At 38.1% G+C, this 19,556-nt stretch overlaps 1 protein-coding gene across 1 annotated transcript in view; it reads left to right on the top strand.

Annotated features, from left to right (window-relative positions):
- The first annotated feature begins 11,986 nt into the window (after nt 1–11,986).
- LOC136255059 (uncharacterized) overlaps nt 11,987–19,556 on the top strand; it is a 35,610-nt gene continuing 28,040 nt past the window's right edge. The window contains exon 1 of the mRNA XM_066047777.1: nt 11,987–12,280. Within this exon, the coding sequence (XP_065903849.1) occupies nt 11,987–12,280 (294 nt within the window). The remainder of the gene's footprint in view (nt 12,281–19,556) is intronic.

Here is a 19,556-nt window from a genome sequence, read left to right as displayed (position 1 = left end):
ATTGAATTTTTCAGTGATACTTTTAGGACTTGCCCGTTCATGTTAACAAACGTAATCACAACGTTGGTTGCTACTGTCCCATAATCGAATTTCATGAGTTGGTCTATAATGAATTTGGTGGTCGGTCTTGTATTGGTTTGGGTGATTAATTGCCCACAGGCTCTTAGCCTACATTGGAATAGTACATATCAGTTGTATGTGATTTGCCTGATATGCGTGATATGCATGATTTGCCTATGTACACCCACGCTCTTGGGCCTGACAGCCCTTGAGCTTAAGTGTACATAGCAGGCAAATCACTCGGGTACATGATACAACTATTACATAAACACTCATAGCAACACATTCTAAGTGCTCTGTAACTGCAGTCCAGCATTTTAGTAGCTCCTGCACTTATCCTGTAGTGGTCACACCATTAAGTGAATGGGAACAGGGATATCTGGTCTCTTGTGCACTATTGCACGGTTAGATGATGCAATCGCCTACTTTCGGAATGTACATTGTAGACAATTCTTCGAAGTGATAATTGTACTATACCAATGAAGAGAAACAGTACAGAGAAGGATTATATGTGACCATCTTAGTGAAAATCTGTCTAGTTTGCACAACTTCTGAATTTCCTTTAATTCTCTTAGCATTATCTGCATAGTCCAAGAAATGTTTTACCTAAGTTTCAGTTGATTATGGTGACTAGGTTTGGAATTACAGTGCTAGAAAGTAGGAAAAGAAAGGAAATTGATTTGTATAGTGACTATACTAAAAATAAACTACAAGTGCTTACATTACCAGCCATAACTTCCATTTGGATTGGTCTGAAAAGCGGGGATTTAGCATATAATGTTCACCATAGATTGGCAGATCAGCCAAGGTGTAGTTTTAGCCCTGCAGTCATTGCACATAGGAGTATGAAAGCAGTTTTATTGAAGAAACAGTGACAATTTTGTTTACATCTACCGCATTGTAAACAAACATACATGACACACAAACCATTAGGGTTACAGTGTGAAACAAAGACTTATGAACTCCCCATAAGTTGGTGAATAAGATGGTATATAGGTTTAAATGATTTAGCACTTCCTTTCCTGAGTAATGGCTTGATTAAAACTTGTGTAAAATTTTCATTGTAATGTGTAATTTCACCAATTTTTTTTAATTTTGTTTTTCTCAATACATATGATTGTGCGAACTAGACAGGTTTTGGTCACATATAGGTTGAAGTTACGTGTTGCTACTTTTTATGGCTCGAAACAGTGACCTCGTGTCTGTATGTGCATGTGCACTTGCTCAAATGCTGGAAAGCAAGACTTGGTACTCATCACTTCAGCTGTAAACAGGTTAGCGATGTTTGTTGTGTTATTATAAACAGTCCTAGCCTGTAAAGTAGTGAAATTTCATGTTTGGTTTCTCTTGGGCCTATCTTAGCACTTTAAAGTTATATAATGGCTTTGTGGTTGCTCTTGTGTAAACCACAAAGGGTAGGGCTTCAATTAAACAGTAATCCATCAGTTGAGTGAGTCAATGTCACTAATTGCAATTACATCACGAGCACACGTGTGTGCACTTATTGGAATTATATGTGTGATAAGTAGCACCATGTGTCATAGCAGGGGCGTGGACAGCTTGTAATCTCCCTTATTGGAATTATAAGTATGATAAGTAGCACCACGTGTCATAGCAGTGGCCGTGTGGAGTGAAGACAGCAGCCGTCTGCGAACGCGCCAACATATTTTGAATCCGGTGAGCCCATTCCATGTAGCTATGTCAGTTTTATGATAGTGTGAATGCATGCCCATGCGAGTGTGCATGGGACAATCATTGGTACATTGGTAGGCCTCTAAAGCGCTGTGTAAATTAAAGTTGTGACCAAGGTTGTTGCGAACAAGCTAGATAAATAGCCACCTGTACACGTATATAAGGTGAAAGAGCCACCTTTAACCCTTAAACCCGCAGAAAACTTTTCAGAAATGCGTGTTTACACAATATAGGCATGCATGGCGACACTAGGTGGGGTAACTTAATTCTTACAGCCTACAAATACACATAGATTAAAAGTGTGTTTACTGGGCTACTTGGAGAGGGTTAAATGAACACTGTAACTACAGTGGCTTACTTTGTTATGAAGTGGTGAACAGCGACGAGTCACGTCTCCGTGTTTCTAAATTCTTGCCACGTGTTTAATTTTGATTGTGGGTTTACTCACATGAATCATACATGGCCTGATGCAGAATTTCACGAAGAGTTGAATGAAAGTTGTTGCAAAGCGATAGGATCAACTACCATCATGTTATCGACCATTTTATAAAGGTATGTAAATGGTTTGCATGCTTCCTTACCGAAAAGTTATTTTCACAGCTAGTTTTGGCTTCACCATTTAGCGTTAGGGTAAAACTCTAGGTATCATTTTGATCCTTGCTACATCATGAGTAGAATGACATAAATTGCATAGCCGTAGGATGGACGCTTCGAAAATTACAGTGGTTTGTGCAAAGCGTGCATATTTATTAAGTGTAAATCCAGTTTTCTGGATTATGCAAGTTTAAGGGTTACAAGTGCTATGGGAAGCCATAAAATGTACATATGGTTGCTTTTAGTATTCAGGGTTTACCATCAGCACAGCAAACACGTGCATCCTTGGTCAGTCTTGAGAAGTGCCACGGGAGAAACAAGTGAACACAACATGAAATCACTAGACAATCTAAACTAGTTATCACAGTAATCTGAACTAATATTAGCAGGGAATCTAATGAAATATTTGTGGGGACTTTGTTGTCTATGGTGTTAATACAGGCCACATCCTCATTGGCAACCAACCACAGTGGCATTAAGTTGTCCTAAGTGCAATATAAATCAACAACCCATTTAGCTCCTTTAAACTGCTTGGCTACAAGTAGGGTTGCTAGTATATCAGTCTAACTATCAGTTTTTTCTATGTTCTCTTACTACACTGATTTGATTCAACATTGCCAAACTTGTTGGCACTTTACACTATGGGTGCTATCATGTGATGCCAGTGGCTAATAAAAAAGGAGGTGGATATCATCTTGTTCTTTTCAGGCAACCAATAAACAAAACAACAACAGCAAAAAATGCTGTACCAAAAGGATATACTTCTAACTATTAAGCAGATTTCTTCTGCTAAAGGTGCTATCTGGAATGTGCTGAGTTGCATAGGTGAGCTTGGTGTCGTCTGGAATGGGCTGAGTGTACAGGGATGATCAATGATACAACTGTGCAATCATGGAATGCATTAAGTGTGAGCATGACATAATGATATGTGTGAGGAATGTGTTGAGTGTATACGTTTATTTGGTGGTCACCATCCATGCATAAGATACTGTTTACTTGCTGAAGAACGTGGGAAAGTGCTGGTATAGTGTTCTCTCTCCAAATTTGTTGCTGCAAACTGCTCAATAGTATGAAAACCAGCTACTGTTACTGCCTACTTAGTGCTCAATGGGTAATCATGAACCACGATAGTGGGTTCATAATAGGGATCGCCCATGTTTTTTGCAAAAGTCCTAATAGAATGCACACCTCAAAACCACCTTGAAAAGCATCTTTCAACTCAAAACAGCCTTCTGGTGGTTCTTTGCAATGAGTATTGGTCCACTAGTAAGTATCAAGTGAAAAAGAAACAGTATGTGTATTTCAGACAAAACTGAAATATGCCCGTTTGTTAATATCAAGACAACTCAGTACTCCACAGTCCAAATTTGAGCGAAATTGCTTCAAGCATTCCCGAGATATGCAACTTCAATAATTGGCTTAGTTTCTTCGGGTTTTTTTCTTCTTATTGTTCTTCCTCTTTTCTCACACTTACAAAATCTGCTATAAAACACGAACGCAATATTCAGTTGCCTTGAACTTTGGCACACAGAAGGGGGGTATAGGCTAAAGGTGCATCTCTGTACCAACTTTGGCTAAAATACGATAAACAGGCAGAGTTATTAGCGTTTATTCACGAAAAATAACACCAATATGTTGTCACACCTACAAGGTAAACCACTTATGGGAAGAAGCTGAAAATCAGTGGGTGAATAGGTTAACTATTAAGCCACAAACGTTCGTGGTTTGAAAGAAATCGAGCTAAAAACCAGGAAGATACAGCGAAAAAACCAACAGTGTGTAACAATTATGAAATCGAGATTAACTAATAAAAAAATGACTACTTTCCACGCCCAGCAGAAAAACCGCTTGGGGTAATGCTTTGAAATTCACTGTACAGGTGGAGTAATCATCTTAGAAAGGATTGTCAATGGTGTAGAAGAATCAGACTTAAAGCCACGGAGTTATAATACAAAATCAAACTTGGTGTAGCAGGTGCGAGATCGAGATACTCTAATAGAGCAGTCACCCTAATAGAGCAGTCACCCTGAAAACATTCAAGAGATCAGCCAGAAACTAGTGAACTGTATAGAGACAGCTACAAAAAAATCGCCCTGTAGAGAGTTCAGCTACAAACAATTCACTTTGTAGTGAGATCAGCTAGAAGAAGTTACCTTGTAGAGAGTTCAGCTACAAAGAAACCGCCATGTAGAGAGTTCAGGTACAAACAAATCGCTCTGTAGAGGGATCAGCTAGAAGAAGTTACCTTTTACAGAGTTCAGCTACAAAGAAACCATCATGTAGAGAGTTCAGCTGCAAACAAATTACCCTGTAGAAAGGTCAGCTAGAAGAAGTTACCTTGTAGAGAGTTCAGCTACAAATAAATCATCCTGTAGAGAGATCAGCTAGAAGGACTCATCTTGTAGGGTGTTCAGTTACAAAGAAACCATCATATAGAGTTCTGTAATAAATATATGTATTATATATATATATATAATTTGTACATTTATTGATAAATCAGAAACATTTAAAGTATTCATCTGCTTCATCTTTTCTTCCTATAGAAAAAAAAAGAAAGTTAAAAAAGCCCCAAAGTTGGCCATAGGCCAGCTTTGGGGTATACAAATACAAAAAGAATTGAAATCTAATCCAAAACAGCCAAGCTGTGAAAAAAGAGTGCGGCCCTCAAAAAGGCTATGGTGAAAAAAGATGTGGAATCCAAGGTGGCAGCCATGAAATGGCTGTGATGGTAGGTTAATGGTAAAAATTTTAAAACAACAATTCAGGTGAATTTTGTGCCAAGACCAAGCGGCACCAAAATTCACCTGAATTGTTATTAAATTTTTTACCATTAACCTACCATCACAGCCATTTCTTGGCCACCACCTTGGATTTCACATCTTTTTTCACCATAGCCTTTTTGAGAGCTGCACTTTTTTTTACAGCTTGGCTGTTTTGGATTAGATTATTATTATTATTCATAATATTATTATCTAATCCAAAACAGCCAAGCTGTAAAAAAAGTGTGCGGCCCTCAGAAAGGCTATGGTGAAAAAAGATGTGAAATCCAAGGTGGCGGCCAAGAAATGGCTGTGATGGTAGGTTAATGGTAAAAATTTTAATAATGACAATTCAGGTGAATTTTGGTGCCGCTTGGTCTTGGCACAAAATTCACCTAAATTGTCGTTATTAAAATTTTTACCATTAACCTACCATCACAGCCATTTCTTGGCCACCACCTTGGATTTCACATCTTTTTTCACCATAGCCTTTCTGAGGGCCGCACACTTTTTTTACAGCTTGGCTCTTTTGGATTAGATTTCATTTCTTTTTGCATTTGTATACCCCAAAGCCGGCCTATGGCCAGCTTTGGGACTTTTTTAACCTATGTTTTTTTTCTTTACTACAGGAAGAAGTAAAGATGAAGTAGATATACTTTAAATATTTTATCAGTAAATGTACAAATTATATATATAATACATATGTGACCGGATTTGCAAAAAGGGGCCTTCCACACACATCCAATTTGCCAACTTTGACAATTGATAACTTCAGATTGGAAAGAGCTATTGCCTTGAAATTTGGGCAGTGGTGATTTCTTTGCAGCTGAACTCTCCACATGATGGTTTCTTTGTAGCTGAACTCTCTACAAGGCAATTTCTTCTAGCTGATCTCTCTACAGGGTGATTTGTTTGTAGCTGAATTCTGTACAGGTGATTTGTTTGCAGCTGAGCACTTTACAGAATGGTTTCTTTGTAGCTGAACTCTCTACAAGGTAACTTTTCTAGCTGATGTCTCTACAAGGTGGCTAGTTTGTAGCTGAACTCTCTACATGGTGGTTTCTTTGTAACTGAACTTTCTACAAGTTGACTTCTTCTAGCTGATCTTTCAATAGGGTGATTTGTTTGTAGCTTCACTCTCTACATGGTAACTTCTTCTAGCTGATCTCTCTACAGGGAGATTTGTTTGTAACTGAACTCTCTACAGGTGATTTGTTTGAAGCTGAACTTTCTAAATGATGGTTTCTTTGTAGCTGAACTCTCTACAAGTTAACTTCTTCTAGCTGATCTCTCTACAGGGTGATTTGTTTGTAGATGAATTCTGTACAGGTGATTTGTTTGCAGCTGAGCTCTTTACAGAATGGTTTCTTTGTAGCTGAACTCTCTAAAAGGTAACTTCTTCTAACTGATCTTTCTACAGGGCAATTTGTTTTTGGCAGAATTTTCTACAGGGTGATTTCTTTGCAGCTGAACTCTCTACATGGTGGTTTCTTTGTAGCTGAACTCTCTACAAGGTAACTTCTTCTAGCTGATCTCTCTACAGGGTGATTTGTTTGTAGCTGAACGATCTACAAGGTAACTTCTTCTAGCTGATCTCTCTACAGGGTGGTTTCTTTGTAGCTGAACTCTCTAAAAGGTAACTTCTTCTAGCTGATCTCTCTACAGGGTGATTTGTTTGTAGCTGAACGATCTACAAGGTAACTTCTTCTAGCTGATCTCTCTACAGGGAGATTTGTTTGTAGCTGAACTCTCTACAGGTGATTTGTTTGAAACTGAACTCTCTAAATGATGGTTTCTTTGTAGCTGAACTCTCTACAAGTTAACTTCTTCTAGCTGATCTCTCTACATGGCGATTTGTTTGTAGCTGAATTCTGTATAGGTGATTTGTTTGCAGCTGAGCTCTTTAAATAATGGTTTCTTTGTAGCTGAACTCTCTCAAGGTAACTTCTTCTAGTTGATGTCTTTACAGGGTCACTAGTTTGTAGCTGAATTCTCTACATGGTGGTTTCTTTGTAACTGAACTCTCTACAAGGTAACTTTTTCTAGCTCATCTTTCTACAGGGTGATTTATTTGTAGCTGAATTCTTTACAGGTGATTTGTTTGCAGCTGAGCTCTTTAAAGAATGGTTTCTTTGTAGCTGAACTCTCTACAAGGTACCTTCTTCTAGCTGATGTCTCTACAAGGTCACTAGTTTGTAGCTGAGCTCTCTACATGGTGGTTTTTTTGTAACTGAACTCTCTCCAAGGTGACCTCTTCTAGCTGATCTTTCTACAGTGTGATTTGTTTGAAACCGAACTCTCTACAAGGTAACTTCTTCTAGCTGATCTCTCTACAGGGAGATTTGTTTGTAGCTGACTCTCTACATGATGGTTTCTTTGTAGCTGAACTCTCTACAAGGTAACTTCTTCTAGCTAATCTCTCTACAGGGAGATTTGTTTGTATCTGAACTCTCTACATGATGATTTCTTTGTAGCTGAACTCTTTGCAAGGTAACTTCTTCTATTGATCTCTCCACAGGGCGATTTGTTTGTAGCTGAACTCTCTACATGGTGGTTTCTTTGTAGCTGAACTCTACAAGGTGATTTTTTCTAGCTGAACTATCTCTTTCCATAGTTGCATGAACTCCCTACAAGGTAACTTCTTCTAGCTGATCTCTCTACAGGGTGACTTGTGTGTAGCTGATCTCTATACAGGTTTCTTATTTCTAGCTGATCTCTTGAATTCTCTTCAGGGTGACTGCTCTATTAGGATGACTGCTCTATTAGAGTATCTCGATCTCGCACTTGCCGCACCAAGTTGGATTTCGTGTTATAACTCCGTGGCTTTAAGTCTGATTCTTCTACACCATTGATGAGCCTTTCTAAGATGATTACTCCATCTGTACAAAGATTTTCAAAGCATTACCCTAAGCGGTTTATCTGGTAGGCGTGGCAAGCAGTCGTTTTTTTTATTAGCTGATCTCGATTGCGTAATTGTTACACACTGTTGGTTTTTTCGCTGTATCTTCCTGGTTTTTAGCTCGATTTCTTTCAAACCACAAAAGGTTTGAGGTTCAATAGTTAACCTATTCACCCACCGATTTTCAGCTTCTTCCCATACGCGGTTTACCCTGTAGGCGTGACAACATATTGGTGTTATTTTTCGTTAATAATCGCTCATAACTCTTTGTCTGTTTATCGTATTCCAGCCAAAGTTGGTACCAAGATGCGCCTTTATATCCCCCTTCTGTGTGCCAAATTTCAAGGTAATCGGATAACGCATTCGCGTTTTATAGCAGTTTTTGTAAGTGTGCGACAAGAAAAAGAAAAATAAGAAGAAGAAAAAGAAGAAAAAAAAACCGAAGAAACTGAGCCAATTTTTGAAGTCGCATATCTCGGGAACGCGCGAAGCGATTTCGCTCAAATTTGGAATGTGGAGTGCTGCAGTTGGAGGGAATGTCCACAGCAAAAATCGTCTTGTTTCATCAAGGAAGCACAGAGCTACGGAGGTGCGAAAATTGCGTTTTCTTTCTTCCTGTCAATATACTCACGGGTGTTACGCGCCGGCTTCTTGGGCCGCACGACACACTACCGTGTGTCTTGATTCTTTCACAGGCATAGCAAAGTTTACGAGGAGAATTCTGGGATAAAAAGTAGCAAGGCTTGCTGAATGGATCATTGCGCATGTCCATGACCTATTTTTGATTTCATTTTATGGAAACAGTTCAAACCAGGCCATTTTCCTTCTTGCCTAAATGCCATTACGTTCAAGAAGCCATACTAGATCACACTCAGTTAGGTTTTTGGTGTGTGCTGCTTGTGGCTAATAGAATCTGTCTTTATTAAGGCCAGGAAGCTTAATCTGGGATGATGACTTGGTTGCAAGGTGTTTTTTTTTTCGCTCCGTGATTTTTGTACATGGGCGGAATATCCAGATCAAATGCTCTAATAGAGCAGTCATGTAAATACTCTAATAATACAGTCAAATGTATAACAACAATCCTTGCACTGAATTGACAGCTATTAAAGGCACCAGTAATGTGAATTGTAGTTCATATTGACAGACTCTCAGTCTGTATGCACATTCAGTTTCATGTTTGTACTGAAACGTTGATGGTGTTACTATGCAGAATGCAAAATTACACTATTCACCACAGTCTTCATTATCAATCAAAGAAATCCATGTTAATTTGCATTTCTTGTATACTGGTGTTACATATGCCCTCTTCCAGTCTGAAAGGAGTTCACCCTGATGTATATTGCAGTTAAGTGTATAACAACAATCCTTGTCCTGAATTTGACAGCTAGAAAGCTTACAGCATGAGGAATCTGAAAATCAATGTTTACATTTGCACAGATTCCTGCAAGGTTAGCATTTTATAATTTTAAGGTGACAAATAATAATATAAGAAAATTCTAGCAGATCAAGTTTAATTTGAGATAAATGAACTCAACAAATTCTTTAGTTCTCTAGTGACATTTTTACACCTCTATTCATTAGAGGTGAGACAGTTAATCACGAATAATTGAAAAGTTTTACAAAGGGAATAGAAGAACATCTATTATAGTGCAATAATTCAGGAATAATATATAGTGAACAAATATTCTGAATTATTTGGGTATAACTGGTGCAAAGTAGCTATAACTAGTGCAAAGTATAATTTGACTTCTGCTAAAAAAGTTCATACCTAAAAAAAGCTGAAAATTTAGATACTCTAATAAAGCAGTCACTTATAAGCAGTCAAATTTTGAGCCCATTTTTTTTGCTAATGTGCTTACGTATGTTTAGCATAATTAACACTAGATGAATTTTGAAACTATTTCATTTTAAAATTACAGTAATTGGAATTAGCTCTCCCCTAAAAAGGAAGTTTCCTTTTTACATAAACAATAGACAACAGTGAATTTACTCTGATCACCAAGAGCAATTTTATGCACCAGATAGACATGCATTGGCAAGTTAAAATTGATACACAATCTTTGAAAATTATTTTACCTAACTGTTAATCCAGTGACAGAATGATTGCATAATTCCGGAATAATAGGATGGTTACAGGCGTAATTTTTAGAATTATCGGACATCCATGGGAATAATCAGTTAAATCAAGGGCGTGTCTATTCTTGATTAGCTAGAAAAAAAAATCCGTGACGTTGATGACAGCTTCATCGAGTCTTCTTATCCCTAACCGTAAATACTGTTGTACCGTGGTAATTTGGACTCGTCTAACGGTACAAACAAAGGTCAACCACTCTATACTGTCAGTATTGTTGTTTTTGTGCGTCTTTCCATCGACCCGTAGACTGGACGTGGAGCATTAATTGGAAGAATGCCCCTCAAGCGTGGTGCAGCTTCTCCCCTAGAGAAAGATAATAAAAAACCAAAGGATGAAAATTGCGTGGTTTGCTGCGAGCCTGCCAATGACGATGTATTAGAATGTACATGGTGCGAAGGACGTCTACATGGGAAATGTGTTAAGTTGAGTAAGGAACAGTGTATTATATTGGGTAATACTATTAGAAACGTTGTGTTCTTTTGTACTCCTTGCTTGGAAATGCTTCCTACTGCCCTGAAATTTCATGACGGCCTTTCATCTATGAATTCACGTGTTACCTCTATTGAAAATTCAATAAATGAGACACAGCATACTGAAAATCATCTGAGTACAGTTAGTGAAGAGGTTAAAACAATTTTCAAAGCAACACCATGAAGTAGTTAGCCAAATGTCCGACCTAACAGCAAGAATCAATCAACTAGTTTCACATAATAACAAAATACCGAATCAGATAGAAGATATCAACACAGCCATACATAAAAAGTCTCTTGCAGAAGTAGCTCAGCAATCTGTTTCAGAGGTGAATGCCAACTCACCTACTTCTGAAATACCTTCAACCAGCACAACACTAACTATCCTTGACGAACTTGCTGATAGAGAGCATAGACGAAAAAACCTAATTGTATACAATATGCCAGAGTCTTCTGATTCTCAATCAGATCAACAGAAATTCAAAGAACTATGCTCAACTGTTTTCAGTAATGTTATGACTACAAACCTAAGCAAAACAGTTTGTCTTGGTCGGAAAACTGATACCAAGCACAGACCATTGTTGGTCTGTCTTGATGATATGTCTGTTCGAGATGCAATCCTGTATCAATCTGGAAAGCTCCGTAACCATGATCAATTTAAAAATGTGTATGTTGCACCTGATTGGACTAAATTTGAAAGAGACAAGCACCAAAAACTTGTTAATGAATTGAAGCAGAGAAGATCAAATGGCGAACAAAATCTGGCCATCCGTAATGGTAGTATTGTTGTTATAAATCGTCGTTCACAACCTACTGGTCCTGTTTCAGATAAATCTGCTAAACATTCCTGACAACCCTACTGAATTAATGAACAATGTAAATGTAATGAATGATTCCTCTATTAATTTACCTTCAAATCCCACTATAACAATACCCACTAAAACTCAATGTAATAATCTTAAGTGTCTTAGTTTAAACTGTTGCAGCCTCAGAAGCTCAAGTAAGAAGGCTTGCCTTCTAGCACTGATTGACGAATCCAACCCAGACATCATCTGTGGCTGTGAATCCCACCTTAACCAGTCCTATTACTCCTCAAGAAATTTTTCCTGATTTGTACATTGTAATAAGAAAGGATCGGGATGAGGGAGTTGGGGGGGTCTTCATTGCTGTGAAAAGGCAATTTAATGTTTCAGGAGAATGTGAACTAAATACTAATGCAGAGCTAGTTTGGGCTAAGGTATCAATTCCTAATACACAACCTATCTATGTTTGTTCATATTATCGTTCACCTGACAACAATTTAAATCCTATTTTACAACTTCAGATATCTCTAAACAAATTAGTAGAAAAGTCACACAGCATACCATCAATTTTACTTATGGGCGACTTTAATTTTCCTAGTGTTGTGTGGTCAGATGGTTATGGTCTACTAAACCCTAATCCAACTTATGGCAGTGAACTTAATAATGTATTTCTTGAGACCATGAATGATGCTAGTTTAGAGCAGTATGTCACTGAACCCACCCGCCAGAACAACATATTAGACTTGGTCTTATCTAACAATAACAATATTCATAATTTAAATGTAGTTCCAGGAATCTCTGATCATGATGCTATTCAGTTTCAACTCTCAGTAACACATAAATCAGCCATACACAAGCCTCCACACAAGGTAGCATTATACCATAGATGTGATCTCACCAATATTAAAAGGGACCTACAGGATTTTGCGAACTATTTCCTACAAAGTGACTCAACTTCCAAATCCGTTGATACAATGTGGTCGGAATTTAAAGACGCTATTCATGAATGCATAGACAAACATGTACCACATAGAACAGTTCGATCTAACAAGAGTCTACCTTGGATTAACCATGAGATTAAAAAGGATATGAAAACTAGAAAACATCTATATAATGCTGCTAAGAAGAATAATAGGCAAGATGACTGGAATGCTTATAAAAAAATAAAGAATTTGATTAATGTAAAGTTAAAAGATGTCCACAATAATTACTATGGAAGACTATTTGACAACTCCTTTGGTGGGAACAAAAGACAATTCTGGAAGTATATAAAAGCAAAAAGAAAAGACACTAATGCAATCTCCACAATCATGATTGATGGGTCTCCCCACACAGATACGTTAAGCAAGGCTGAAGCACTCAACAAACAATTTAAGTCAGTTTTACTCATGAAGATATCGACAATATTCCAACAATGGCCACATCTTCTGATACTGGAAATTCATTTCCCATCATGTCTGATATCACATTCTCCTTAAATGGAATACAGCAAGCACTCTGTAATCTTCAAGTAAATAAAGCAAGTTGTCCTGATCGTATTCCTCCCTATATTCTTAGAAACTGTGCTGAAGAAATCTCTCCAGTGCTAAAAGTGATATTCACCAAATCATTCACAACAGGTATTTTACCTAAAGACTGGCTTACAGCTAACATATGTCCAGTTCACAAAAAAGGAAGACGTGATGATGCTTCTAACTATAGGCCCATCTCTCTGACATCTATTTGCTCCAAAGTCCTTGAGCACATCATATATCACAACATCATGAATCACTTAAACAACAACAATATTCTCATAGAGAATCAACATGGGTTCATTCCTGTGTCACCCAGTTACATCACCGGAAGCAAGTTGATGTAATCCTTCTCAACTTTGCTAAAGCTTTCGATACTGTTCCCCATCAACGACTCCTTACCAAACTTCATTTTTATGGAATTCAGAATGACACTTATAACTGGATTAAGGCATGGCTTTCCAACCGCACCCAGCAAATCCTTCTTGATGGTATAACATCTAGCTCAGTAGCTGTAACATCTGGTGTCCCTCAGGGCACAGTCCTCGGTCCTCTTATGTTCCTGTTGTACATAAATGACATCACCACCAACATAAAGTCGCCTTTACGAATATTTGCAGACGACTGTCTTTTGTACAGAGTTATTAACTCTCCAGAAGACACCATCATTCTCCAACAAGACCTAGATCAAATCTCACATTGTGTCAAAATATGGCAGCTTAGACTAAATGTTACAAAATGTGCACTAATTTGATGTAGCAGATCCCTAACACCAATAGTTCATCACTATACACTTAATAATTCTTTCCTAAAAGAAACTGACCAGCATCTCTACCTGGGGATCATGTTGAATAAGACATTGTCATGGTCGTCACACATATCAAACATAGCTAAGAAAGCATCTAATACTTTAAATTTTATAAAGCGTAATCTGAGTGATTGTTCAAGAGAAGTAAAAACACAAGCATATCTTACCATGGTAAGACCCCAAATGGAGTTTGCCTCAGTTGTTTGGGACCCCTGTTATAATGTTGATGTAGACAAATTGGAAAAAATCCAGCGTAGAGCAGCCAGGTGGGTCATCAGTGATTACAACAGAACTAGCTCCGTGACACAAATATTAAATCAACTATCCAGGCCTACCCTACGGACATGACGAAAGATATCTAGACTGCAACTGCTCCACAAAATCCTCCATCAAGACAAATCCCTATCAATTCCCCCATATTATCAATCTGTAGAGAGACAAACAAGACACTATCATCCCTTGCATTTTATCCTGCCCACACCATCAACAACATCTTATCAACAATCATTTTACTCAAGATCAATCAAAGAATGGAATGAACTGCCTGTATTTATTATAGAGATGACAAACTATGATGAGTTTACAACTAACTTGATATCACACTTTACAAACAATCAACACCACATTAGTTAGTATATAATTGTACCTAATACTGTGATTCCCTTTTTTTTTCCTGGGCACACCAGCTGTGCTGGCTGCCCAGTAATCATAAATAAAAAATAAAAAAATAAAAGAACAAAACTACTAAGAATGATAGATAGCTGGCATTATTATACGAGTGCTGGCTGAAAGGAGCTGAAAAACCGCTAAAAGATCGATATACTCTAATAGAACATTCAAATACTCTAATAGAGCAGTCAGATTGTTTCATGTTAACAATCTGCAGACAGCATCAGGGATTTAACTGCATGATTATCAGCAATTCTGAAACTTGCACATCTTATACCAGTGTATCTTCTTTAAGTTTTTCAACAAACATATTGATATACACTGATAATTGAAAACTCTTTTGTTATACTCCTGATAACTATTTTACATCTGTTGTAATGGCAAAACAGCCAAGCTGTAAAAAAAAGTGCAGCCCTCAAAAAGGCTATGGTGAAAAAAGATGTGAAATCCAAGGTGGCGGCCAAGAAATGGCTGTGATGGTAGTTTAATGGTAAAAATTTTAATAACGACAATTCAGATGAATTTTGATGCCGCTTGGTCAATTGGCACAAAATTCACCTGAATTGTCGTTATTAAAATTTTTACCATTAACCTACCATCACAGCCATTTCTTGGCCGCCACCTTGGATTTCACATCTTTTTTCACCATAGCCTTTCTGAGGGCCGCACACTTTTTTTACAGCTTGGCTGTTTTGGATTAGATTTCATTTCTTTTTGTATTTGTATACCCCAAAGCCGGCCTATGGCCAGCTTTGGGACTTTTTTAACCTATGTTTTTTTCTTTACTACAGGAAGAAGAAAAGATGAAGTAGATGTACTTTAAATATTTTATCAGTAAATGTACAAATTATACATATAATACATATGTGACCGGATTTGCAAAAACGGGTCTTCCACACACATCCAATTTGCCAAATTTGACAATTGATAACTTCAGATTGGAAAGAGCTATTGCCTTGAATTTTGGGCAGTGGTGAGCACCACTATAGCTGAATACATGGTGAAATTTTCAGGTTAATATGTTACTTGAACACTGAGTTATGGTCTCCAACGTTTACGGAATTGGATGTGTGTGGAAGACCCCTTTTCGCAAATCCGGTCACATAATATTATATTGATTACAGAAATCTCCATGGTGGTTTCTTTGTAACTGAACACTCTACAAGGTGACTTCTTCTAATTGCTCTCTCTACAGGGTGAATTGTTTGTAGCTGAACGATCTACAAGGTAACTTCTTCTAGCTGATCTCTCTACAGCGTGATGTGTTTGTAGCTGAATTCTGTATAGGTGATTTGTTTGCAACTGAGCTCTTACAGAATGGTTTCTTTGTAGCTGAACTCTCTAAAAGGTAACTTCTTCTAACTGATCTTTCTACAGGACAATTTGTTTCTGGCAGAATTTTCTACAGGGTGATTTCTTTGCAGCTGAACTCTCTACATGGTGGTTTCTTTGTAGCTGAACTCTCTACAAGGTAATTTCTTCTAGCTGATCTCTCTACAGGGAGATTTGTTTGTAGCTGAACTATCTACAAGGTAACTTCTTATAGCTGATCTCTCTACAGGGTGATTTGTTCGTAGTTGAATTCTGTACAGGTGATTTGTTTGCAGCTGAGCTCTTTACAAAATGGTTTCTTTGTAGCTGAACTTTCTCCAAGGTAACTTCTTCTAACTGATCTTTCTACAGGGTGATTTGTTTGTAGCTGAACTATCTACAAGGTAATTTCTTCTAGCTGATCTCTCTACAGGGTGATTTGTTTGTAGCTGAATTCTGTACAATTGATTTGTTTGCAGCTGAGCTCTTTACAGAATGGTTTCTTTGTAGCTGAACTCTCTACAGGGTGATTTGTTTGTAGCTGAAATCCCTACAAGGTAACTTCTTCTAGCTGATCTTTCTACAGGGCGATTTGTTTGTAGCTGAGTTCTCTACAGGGTGTTTGTTTGCAGCTGAATTCTCTACATGGTGGTTTCTTTATAGCTGAACTCTCTACAAGGTGACTTCTTCTAGCTGATCTCTCTACAGGTTGATTTGTTTGTAGATGAACTCTCTACAGGTGATTTGTTTGTAGCTGAACTCTCTACAAGGCGATACTTCTAGGTGATCTCTCTACAGGATTCCTTGTTTCTAACTGAACTCTCAACAGGGTGATCTGTTCATAGCTGAACTTTCTACTTGGTGATTTGTTTGCAGCTGAACTCTCTAAATGGTGGTTTCTTTGTAGCTGAACTCTCTACAATGTGACTTGTTTCTAGCTGATCTCTCTACAGGGTGACTTGTTTCTAGCTGAACTCTCTACAGGTGATTTGTTTGTAGCTTAACCATATACATGGTGGTTTCGTTGTAGCTGAACTCTCTACAAGGTAACTTCTTCTGGCTGATCTTTTTACACTGCATATTTGTTTGTAGCTGAGTTCTGTACAGGTGATTTGTTTGCAGCTGAACTCTCTACATGGGAGTTTCATTGTAGCTGAACTCTCTACAATGTGACTTCTTCTAGCTGAACTCTCTACAGGGTGACTTGTTTCTAGCTGAACTCTCTACAGGTGATTTGTTTCCAGCTGAACTCTCTACATGGTGGTTTCTTTGTAGCTGAACTCTCTACAAGGTAACTTCTTCTAGCCGATCTTTCTACAAGGTGATTGAGTTTTTTGCAGCTGAACTCTTTACATGGTGGTTGCTTTGTAGCTGAACTCTCTAAAAGGTGACTTCTTCTAGCTGAACTCTCTACAGGATGATTTGTTTGCAGCTGAACTCTCTACGTGGTAGTTTCTTTGTAGCTGAACTCTGTACAATGTGACTTCTTCTAGCTGAACTCTCTACAGGGTGACTTGTTTTTAGCTGATCTCTCTACAGGGTGGCTTGTTTCTAGCTGAACTCTCTACAGGTGATTTGTTTGCAGCTGAACTCTCTACATGGTGGTTTCTTTGTAGCTGAACTCTCTACAAGGTAACTTCTTCTAGCTGATCTTTCTACAGGGTGATTTGTTTGTAGCTGAATTCTCTACAGGGTGATTTATTTGCAGCTTAACTCTCTTCAAGGTGACTTCTTCTAGCTGAACTCTCAACAGAGTGATTGATTTTTTTTGCAGCTGAACTCTCTACATGGTGATTTGTTTGTAGCTGAACTCTCTACAGGGTGATCTGTTCATAGCTGAACTCCCTATAAGGTAACTTCTTCTAGTCAATCTTTCTACAGGGCGATTTGTTTGTAGCTGAGTTCTCTACAGGGTGATTTGTTTGCAGCTGAACTCTACATGGTAGTTTCTTTGTAGCTCTACAATGTGACTTCTTCTAGCTGAACTCTCTACAAGGTGACTTGTTTCTAGCTGATCTCTCTACAGGGTGACTTGTTTCTAGCTGAACTCTCTACAGGTGATTTGTTTGCAGCTGAACTCTCTACATGGTGGTTTCTTTGTAGCTGAACTCTCTACAAGGTAACTTCTTCTAGCCGATCTTTCTACAAGGTGATTGAGTTTTTTGCAGCTGAACTCTTTACATGGTGGTTGCTTTGTAGCTGAACTCTCTAAAAGGTGACTTCTTCTAGCTGAACTCTCTACAGGATGATTTGTTTGCAGCTGGATTCTCTACGTGGTAGTTTCTTTGTAGCTGAACTCTCTACAATGTGACTTCTTCTAGCTGAACTCTCTACAGGGTGACTTGTTTCTAGCTGATCTCTCTACAGGGTGACTTGTTTCTAGCTGAGCTCTCTACAGGTGATTTGTTTGCAGCTGAACTCTCTACATGGTGGTTTCTTTGTAGCTGAACTCTCTACAAGGTAACTTCTTCTAGCTGATCTTTCTACAGGGTGATTTGTTTGTAGCTGAATTCTCTACAGGGTGATTTATTTGCAGCTTAACTCTCTACAAGGTGACTTCTTCTAGCTGAACTCTCTACAGAGTGATTGATTTTTTTTGCAGCTGAACTCTCTACATGGTGGTTTCTTTGTAACTTAACTCTCTACAGGGTGATTTGTTTGTAGCTGAACTCTCTACAGGGTGATCTGTTCATAGCTGAACTCCCTATAAGGTAACTTCTTCTAGCTAATCTTTCTACAGGGCGATTTGTTTGTAGCTGAGTTCTCTACAGGGTGATTTGTTTGCAGCTGAACTCTACATGGTAGCTTCTTTGTAGCTCTACAATGTTACTTCTTCTAGCTGAACTCTCTACAAGGTGACTTGTTTCTAGCTGATCTCTCTACAGGGTGACTTGTTTCTAGCTGAACTCTCTACAGGTGATTTGTTTGCAGCTGAGCTCTCTACATGATTGTTTCTTTGTAGCTGAACTCTCTACAAGGTAATTTCTTCTAGCTGATCTCTCTACAGGCCGATTTGTTTGTAGCTGAACTCTCTACATGATTGTTTCTTTGTAGCTGAACTCTCTATAAGGTGATTTCTTCTATAGCTGATCTTTCTACAGGGTGATTTGTTTGTACCTGAACTATCTACATGATGGTTTCTTTGTAGCTGAACTCTCTACAAGGTAACTTCTTCTAGCTGATCTCTCTACAGGACAATTTGTTTGTACCTGAACTCTCACATGATTGTTTCTTTGAAGCTGAATTCTCTACGAGGTGATTTCTTCTAGCTGATCTTTCTACAGGGTGATTTGTTTGTAGCAGAACTCTCTACAAGGAAACTTCTTCTAGCTGATCTCTCTACAGGGAGATTTGTTTGTAGCTGAACTCTCTATACATGATTTGTTTGCGGCTGAATTCTCTACATGATGGTTTCTTTGTAGCTGAACTCTCTACAAGGTAACTTCTTCTAGCTGATCTCTTTACAGGGTGAATTGTTTGTAGCAGAACGATCTACAAGGTAACTTCTTCTTACTTATCTCTCTACAGGGTGATTTGTTTGTAGCTGAACTTTTTACAAGGAAACCTCTTTTAACTGAGCTCTGTACAGGGTGAATTGTTTGTAGCTGAACTATCTACAAGGTAACTTCTTCTAGCTGATCTCTCTACAGGATGATTTGTTTGTAGCTGAACTATCTACAAGGTAACTTCTTCTAGCTGATCTCTCTACAGGGTGATTTGTTTGTAGCTGAATTCTGTATAGGTGATTTGTTTGCAGCTGAGCTCTTTACAGAATGGTTTCTTTGTAGCTGAACTCTCTACAAGGTAACTTCTTCTAGCTGATGTATCTACAGGGTCACTAGTTTG

Source organism: Dysidea avara, chromosome 5, assembly GCF_963678975.1.
Source record: "Dysidea avara chromosome 5, odDysAvar1.4, whole genome shotgun sequence".
Taxonomy (NCBI): Eukaryota; Metazoa; Porifera; class Demospongiae; order Dictyoceratida; family Dysideidae; genus Dysidea; species Dysidea avara.
This window is presented reverse-complemented; position numbering and strand designations above follow the sequence as displayed.